At 54.8% G+C, this 6775-nt stretch overlaps 1 protein-coding gene across 7 annotated transcripts; it reads left to right on the top strand.

The window, feature by feature from the left end:
* REM2 (RRAD and GEM like GTPase 2) lies at positions 1 to 5882 on the top strand. 7 transcript variants are annotated; one of them, XR_002345943.2, is made up of 6 exons: positions 1 to 159; positions 1419 to 1760; positions 2001 to 2074; positions 2779 to 2986; positions 3386 to 3814; positions 5606 to 5882. XR_002345943.2 is itself a non-coding variant. In XM_084969249.1 (5 exons), exons 1-5 carry the CDS (start codon positions 48 to 50, stop codon positions 5747 to 5749), a joined length of 810 nt encoding a protein of 269 aa, XP_084825375.1. In that variant the 5' UTR covers positions 1 to 47; the 3' UTR covers positions 5750 to 5882. The 7 variants fall into 7 exon arrangements, 5 of the variants coding, with proteins under 5 accessions (XP_084825375.1, XP_020954925.1, XP_020954924.1 ...); XR_014810860.1 differs by lacking the exon at positions 5606 to 5882 and having other exon boundaries at positions 2252 to 2986; positions 3386 to 4488; XM_084969249.1 differs by lacking the exon at positions 3386 to 3814 and having other exon boundaries at positions 2849 to 2986.
* Positions 5883 to 6775: the final 893 nt, after the last annotated feature.

Below are 6775 nucleotides of genomic sequence, written 5' to 3'. Positions count from 1 at the left end.
GAGTGAGGGAGCGGGTGCTGCCAGCCACCAGGCTGCACACACCATCAATGCACACGATGCACACGGATCTCGACACCGACATGGACACAGACACAGAAACCACAGCACTCTGCCCCTCCGGCAGGCACCGGGCCTCCCCGCCAGAAACGCCCACACCAGGTGAGGACTGAGCTGGCACGTTCTGGCTGAAACCATGGGGGTGGGAGCCGAAGCCTTAGTGGGGAGGTCAGAACTAGGGATTAAAGGAGCTTGAACCCCAACAACAAGAGGGGAAGAGCAACTCAGGAAGTAGAGATGCCTCCTGCCCAGGCTAGGACTGGGGCTGGGCTGAGGTGGGGGGCAGAGGGGAGCTGCCTAAATGTCCCCTCACCTAGCACCGGGGGGCTTCGCGGGGCGGGGGGGGGAAATGATGCTTAGCCTCTAGGTCTGCCTCATTCCCAAGAGGCTGGGACGGGCCAGAGAAAAGGGGAAAAGACAAGCGGCAGCCCACAAGCCTGGGAATCACCGGCAGGGGGGTGCCCTGGGGACCTGTTGTAGGGGTTTCTCCAGCCCCTGGAGGCCCTGGCTGTCAGCCAAATATTGATCCTGAGCTATTTCCAGCCTTTTTCTATCATCCCCCTTTGTTGTGTCTGTCCGTCCTTGTCCTCCTCCAGTTACCCTGACCCATGCCTTGTCACTCTCCCTGCTCCCGCTCTCTCTCGCTATTTCTCTCCTCTCTCCCTCCTTTCTTCACCCCTCCCATGAACGTAATATTTTCTCTCAGACTCATAGGGGCAGCCAGGGGTGCAGATGGGTTCTCACACATGGCCATGCATGGGGGGTGGAGAGGGATGCTTACCTACGGGGCCACAGGAAGAGGCAGCTCCCTTCACACACTCATGGAGACCCAAAACACACATCCCAAAAAGAAAGGCCCTTCCCAGGACACAGGCTCCCCACAAAGTTTTTGACTCCATCAGTACCCACTCTCAGAACCTGGGCAACAGGGTCAGCTTCTCACCCCCTGGGTCCGTCTCCAGCATGGGGATTACGCGCGCAGGAAGCAGGAGGTGGTAGGGCCTTCTGGTGGAAGGAGGAGCAGCCCCCGGCCAGAGGCCTAGTCTGGGGGTGTGCCTGTGTGTCAGTATGAAGTGTGAGTGGGTGTGTGAGCCTGCGCACAGGTGCCTCCCCTGCATGGGGCATGTTTTGAACAGGTTGTGGCTGGAACCATGCTGGGCAAGCCTTCAGGTCAGCTCCTTGGAGCCCCACCATGTCAGGCTTCTGGGGGAGTTCAGTGGAAGAGGTTGGAACAAGATTCTCAGCTCCTTCTGGGTCATGGTCCTCAACTGGACCTTTGAGGCCAGAGCAGTCAGGACTGAGTCCTCTGCAGATGGCTAGGCCCATCCCACTCATAGTGTCCTTCTCTTTGTACCCCCCAGAAGCAGATGTCACACTGCTGAAGAAGCCAGAGAAACTGTTGGCAGGGTTGGACCGAGGCGGGGCACCCCCTGCTCTGGGAGCCCCCAGACGAAGAGGCAGTATGCCTGTCCCCTACAAGCACCAGCTGCGGCGGGCCCAGGCTGTAGATGAACTTGACTGGCCACCTCAAGCCTCATCCTCGGGCTCCTCTGACTCCCTGGGCTCAGGAGAGGCAGCCCCCATCCAAGACGATGGCATTTTCAAGGTCATGCTGGTGGGGGAGAGCGGCGTGGGCAAGAGCACCCTAGCAGGCACTTTCGGTGGTCTCCAGGGAGACAGTGCGCATGAGCCAGAGAATCCAGGTATGTGGGGGAGTCCTGCAAGGGTTGAGGGCACCTCTGGAGCCCTAGTCAGGGACAGGAGAGCTCAAGGCATGAGCAGTTCTGGAGGTCAGGACCCAGAAAAATTGTTCAATGTTTTCTGTGGCAACCCCCCTGGAGCGGGTCCCTGGTCCTGGATCTATGGTATCCCTGGTTACCAGGTTTGACAGGTGTTGGGGAGCCTCCTAATGGACTCTATTCCCTGTCCTTATTTTTCAACAGAGGACACCTATGAGAGACGCATCATGGTGGATAAGGAGGAAGTGACTCTAGTTGTTTATGACATCTGGGAACAGGTAAGAACTATGATGTGGCTGCAAGCAGGTGATGAACCCTGGGAGAACTGACGGCTGGTGGGACTGCAGGCCTTGATTTTAACATGTAGTGGATCCTGACCTTTCCTATGTATTGTCTCAGAGACCAAAGGCCCATACCAATGTGTGCAGCACTGAGAACCTTTGTCTGGTTTCCAGGATCTTCTGACCCAGAGGGAAGTTAGGATCTGAACTTGACAAACTCTGCAACTGCCAAGTCAGGCTGAACACCCTGAAATGGATCCCCTCCATACATTTTTCAGCCTCAAAGAGTCTGATCTGACAGGACAAGGGCTCAGGGCTCTGAAATGTCAGGGAAGGGGAAATAAAGTGAGGATTTGTAACTCTTTGGATGTAAATGCTTACTCTGCAGAAATGAGAGGCCAGATTATATATACTTGAATAGCATTCATTTTTTAAGAGCTTAAGCATAAGAAAGTAGGATGGGCTACCCTAGTCTAGGATCCTATGTCCCCCATTCGCCCATGTGGGGCTCACATTACAAACTTCTCCCTCCTCCACAAAATGCACTCTGAGTATGGAGAGTCTGCCATTAGCTAACTCTGCTGTCCTAAGCAGGCGGCTTCTCCCTCACATCCTAGTTCCTCATCCTCGAGGTGTAGGTGCTGGACAAGTGCTCCTATACCTCCAGCCCTGACATTCCACAAATCTCTGCCCATCTGTAGGGGGATGCTGGGGGGTGGCTACAGGACCACTGCCTTCAGACGGGGGATGCCTTTCTCATCGTCTTCTCAGTCACCGACCGACGAAGCTTCTCCAAAGTTCCAGAGACCCTACTACGGCTCAGGGCTGGGAGGCCCCACCACGACCTGCCTGTCATCCTCGTTGGAAACAAGAGTGACCTGGCACGATCCCGGGAGGTGTCACTGGAGGGTGGGTACCCTGAACCTCATCTATATTTGCAATCTCAGGGGGGATCCTCTCCCTTCTAGGTCACCTCTTCTCTATAAGGTCCTTTGACCCACGTGGGTGCACAAAACTGCAGTTAGCCCCAGGCTAAGGGCAGACTCTCAATGCCCTCACCTAGGGCCTTGAGACTCCCTTCTCTTCACTTGCCCTCCCTTCTTCTCTAGGCCCCTCTCTCCCTCCCCCCCACACCACCACTACCACCCTCCACTTGATCCCTGACTTGTTCTCTCAGTTGGAAGAGATGCACTTGTCCCAATCCCTTTCCACTGCACGCCCAGGACCCCCAACCCAGCCTCACCCTCGCCCAGCCCGGGACCCCGTGCAGCCTGGCGGACAGGCGCCTGAACAGGTCCCTTCCTACAGAGGGCCGCCATCTGGCAGGGACACTGAGCTGCAAGCACATAGAGACGTCGGCCGCGTTGCACCACAACACGCGGGAGCTCTTCGAGGGTGCAGTGCGCCAGATCCGGCTGCGGCGGGGCCGGAACCGCACCGGAGGCCCAAGGCCCGAGTGGGGCGGCCCCGAGGGCCCCGCGCCGCCCGCGCGCCGCGAGAGCCTCACCAAGAAGGCCAAGCGCTTCCTTGCCAACTTGGTGCCGCGCAACGCCAAGTTCTTCAAGCAGCGCTCCAGGTCGTGTCACGACCTCTCCGTGCTCTGAGCCGCGGTCGCCATGGTCACCGCGGTCGCCATGGTCACGGAGCTCTCGGCTCGCCCCCCTCGCCCCGCCCCGCCCCCGTCCGGCTTCCTTTGTGAAGACCGTCTAGGAAACCAAAAACTCCCCGGACGCCCTGGTACGACCGCGGGAGGCGGGACCCACCCCACCCCCCGAGCCGCTAGACGCCAGCGGGCGTCGCCCCAACCGCTCCCCGCGCTCTCCCATTACCTTCGGGCCCCAGGGCTCCGGGAAGGCGAGGACGACGCGGACCCGCGGGGGGCGTGCCGCAGCCGATGGGCGGGGCGGGTTCAGGAGGGCGGGGAAGAAAGTAGTTCTGCCAGGTATTCTGTTTTTTATTAATTCGCGCTTGACCACCTTTCCTCTAAAGAGATGCTAAAAGCTAGAACTAGAAAAGTGCTTTGTAGACTCCTATACAGTTTTCCACCTTTGTACTCTGCGCGAATACGCCTCAACTTTTAAGAGATTCTTAAAGGTAAAGACACAGAGCCGCGTCTTTTGAAACTTTCCTAAAGCGCCCTGGCTCTAATCTGCTGCACTTGTCCACTTTGCCTTTAAGAAGTTCTTAAAGGCAAGGGCCTGGAAGCCCTGTTCTTCGGAATTGATTCTGGAATTTACCGTTACACCATGGCACTTCCCCTTTAAGGTTATTAAAGGTAGGTGTGCACAAACTTTTGCCTTCAGGTGCCAGCGTGAAGAGCTGAGAGGTGGCTACTCCCCTTTGGCCAGAGCCCGGGAGGCACTAGCAAGGGGGCCACTCTTCCCTTTTCAATAAAGAATTTTTCTACTGTACTTGCTCACTTTGACTCTCTGTTCTCAAAGCCCCCACCGAAGGGATGGGTGGATAGGTTCCTTGCGCCTCTGTAACAGTTTTGTTAACAGTTCTAGGGAGGCTCGGGAACGAACTTAGTTTTAGAGTAGTCCATGATTAGGAGGCAAAAGACCCCAAAGCTAATCTGGTCCAACTTGTCCCTTTGCTGACGACAACAAAAACAACAACAAAAACCAGGACCAGAGAGGAGCAGGGAAGCACTAAGTAAATTAGTAACTCAGAGACAAGGTTGGGATCAAGTTCCCACTTTCTTTTTTTTTTTTTTTTTTTTTTTTTTTGGTCTTTTTTAGGGCCGCTCTCCGCGGCATATGGAGGTTCCCAGGCTAGGGGTCCAATCGGAGTTGTAGCCACCGACCTACACCAGAGCCACAGCAACGTGGGATCCGAGCCGGGTCTGCGACCTACAACCACAGCTCACTGCAACGCCGGATCGTTAACCCACTGAGCAAGGCCAGGGATTGAACCCGCAACCTCATGTTTCCTAGTCGGATTCGTTAACCACTGCACCACCACAGGAACTCCAAGTCCCCACTTTCTTACCTCACCTTATCCTGCAAGGAGTGGCTGGAGACTGTATTTTGTGCCCAGAGTTACATTCAGCTGTGCCCTGGCCTACTTCAAGGTGGGGCCAAATCCAACAGGGAGGCCCATCAGATGGGGTGTGATGGGGTTGGCCTGCACCTCCCCTGACAGAGCCCTGCCACCCTAGCTGTCACCTGCAAGGCCTGTGTGAGAACTGAAGCTGTCAGTGCCTCCCCTGGGGACGCCCACGCCTGCTGCTGCCTGAGCCATGAATCTGAACAAAGAGAGCAGAGGCAGCAGCTCCCCTCACCCCTAGACATACAGCTACCTGAGCACATGAGGGCCGGGCCTCCACTCCAACCCACCCAGGTTCCCAGAACTCATGGAAAGAGGGATGAGGTGCTCCTGAGTTCTTGCTAGGGAGGAGCCAAGGCGGTCCAACCCAGCAAGGGTGGTGAGATGATAATATGAATAATGGCACTATCCATAGGATTTTATTCACATTATCTGTTAATTCTTTAACCCCTACATAAGATGTTACTATCTCTTTTACAGTGGAAGAAGCAAAATTTAAGGAGTTCCCACCGTGGTGCAGCGGGATGGACGGAGTCTCTGCAGCGGCAGGGATGTGGGCTGATCCTTGGCCAGATGCAAGAGGTTAAGGATCCAGTGTTGCTGGAGCTGTGGCCTAAGTGGTAACTCTGGCTCAGATTTGATCCCTGGCCAGGGAACTTCTGTATGCCATGGGGTGTCCAAAAAGGAAACAACAACAACAACAACAACAACAAAGTTTAAGTAACTTGCCTGAGATCAATAAAATATAAAGCTGGAATTGCACTCATGTCTGTTTGATACTTAATGGTAATTTTATCCAGCTTGCATCTGAGGTTCCCCTTTCAATAAGGATGAGGCAGAGAGGGGCAATAGAAGAAATGGTGGGGACACTCTGGACAGAAGCCATGGGCAGTGGGTATGGTGAAAGAGCCAGAGAAATTCCATGGCTAAAGTGGAGTAAGCCAGCTCCAAACCCTGGGGACCATCAGATGGGGTGTGATGGGGTTGGCCTGCACCTCCCCTGGAAGGACTAGAAACAGAGGCAATTCAAATTGTAAAATGCAGGAAAACACACTGGGCCCATTAAGGGACCAGATGGTTCTACAGTTGGGTTGAAACCTCAGGGACATGAAGAGGAGGGGTAAGAGATGAGCACTGAAGGTCTGAAGCCCTATTGCAAAGGACCTTAAATGCCAGGAAAAGTAGTTTGTGCCCAATTCAGCAGGCAGTGAGAGTCACTGAAGGGCTTTGAGTGTGTGACATGATGAGGCTGGTCCTTTGGGGAGAGGGTGGGAGAGGTGTACATGGACTTCAGGCAGCAGAGGCAGGGCCTGAAGAGCTGAGTTTAGGGGACAATGTGGAGGGTAATGAAGAACCACCCTAAGGGAGATGGCAGTGGGAAAGGAGAGGTTGTGTGGATTTTAGAGTCAGAATTGATGGGACATGGCAACTGAGTGGCTGGGAGAGGGAGGAGTTGCAAGTGATGTGGGGGATGGTGAGGCATTGGGAGTTAGGGGGCAAAGGAGGTAGCCAGTAAATGGCTCCATTTTGGAAACCCTTTAGAGTTTGAGATACTGAGGGAAAATATCCATTAACGGATGCAAACTATTGCTCTTGGAATGGATTTACAATGAGATCCTACTGTACAGCATTGAGAACTATGTCTAGATG

Source organism: Sus scrofa, chromosome 7, assembly GCF_054392235.1.
Source record: "Sus scrofa isolate SSC_HxYL_T2T_F1_AM1 chromosome 7, Sscrofa_HxYL_maternal_Yorkshire_Landrace_v2.0, whole genome shotgun sequence".
Lineage (NCBI taxonomy): Eukaryota > Metazoa > Chordata > Mammalia > Artiodactyla > Suidae > Sus > Sus scrofa.
Note: the sequence above shows the minus strand (reverse complement) of the source record. Positions and strands in the feature narration are given on the sequence as shown.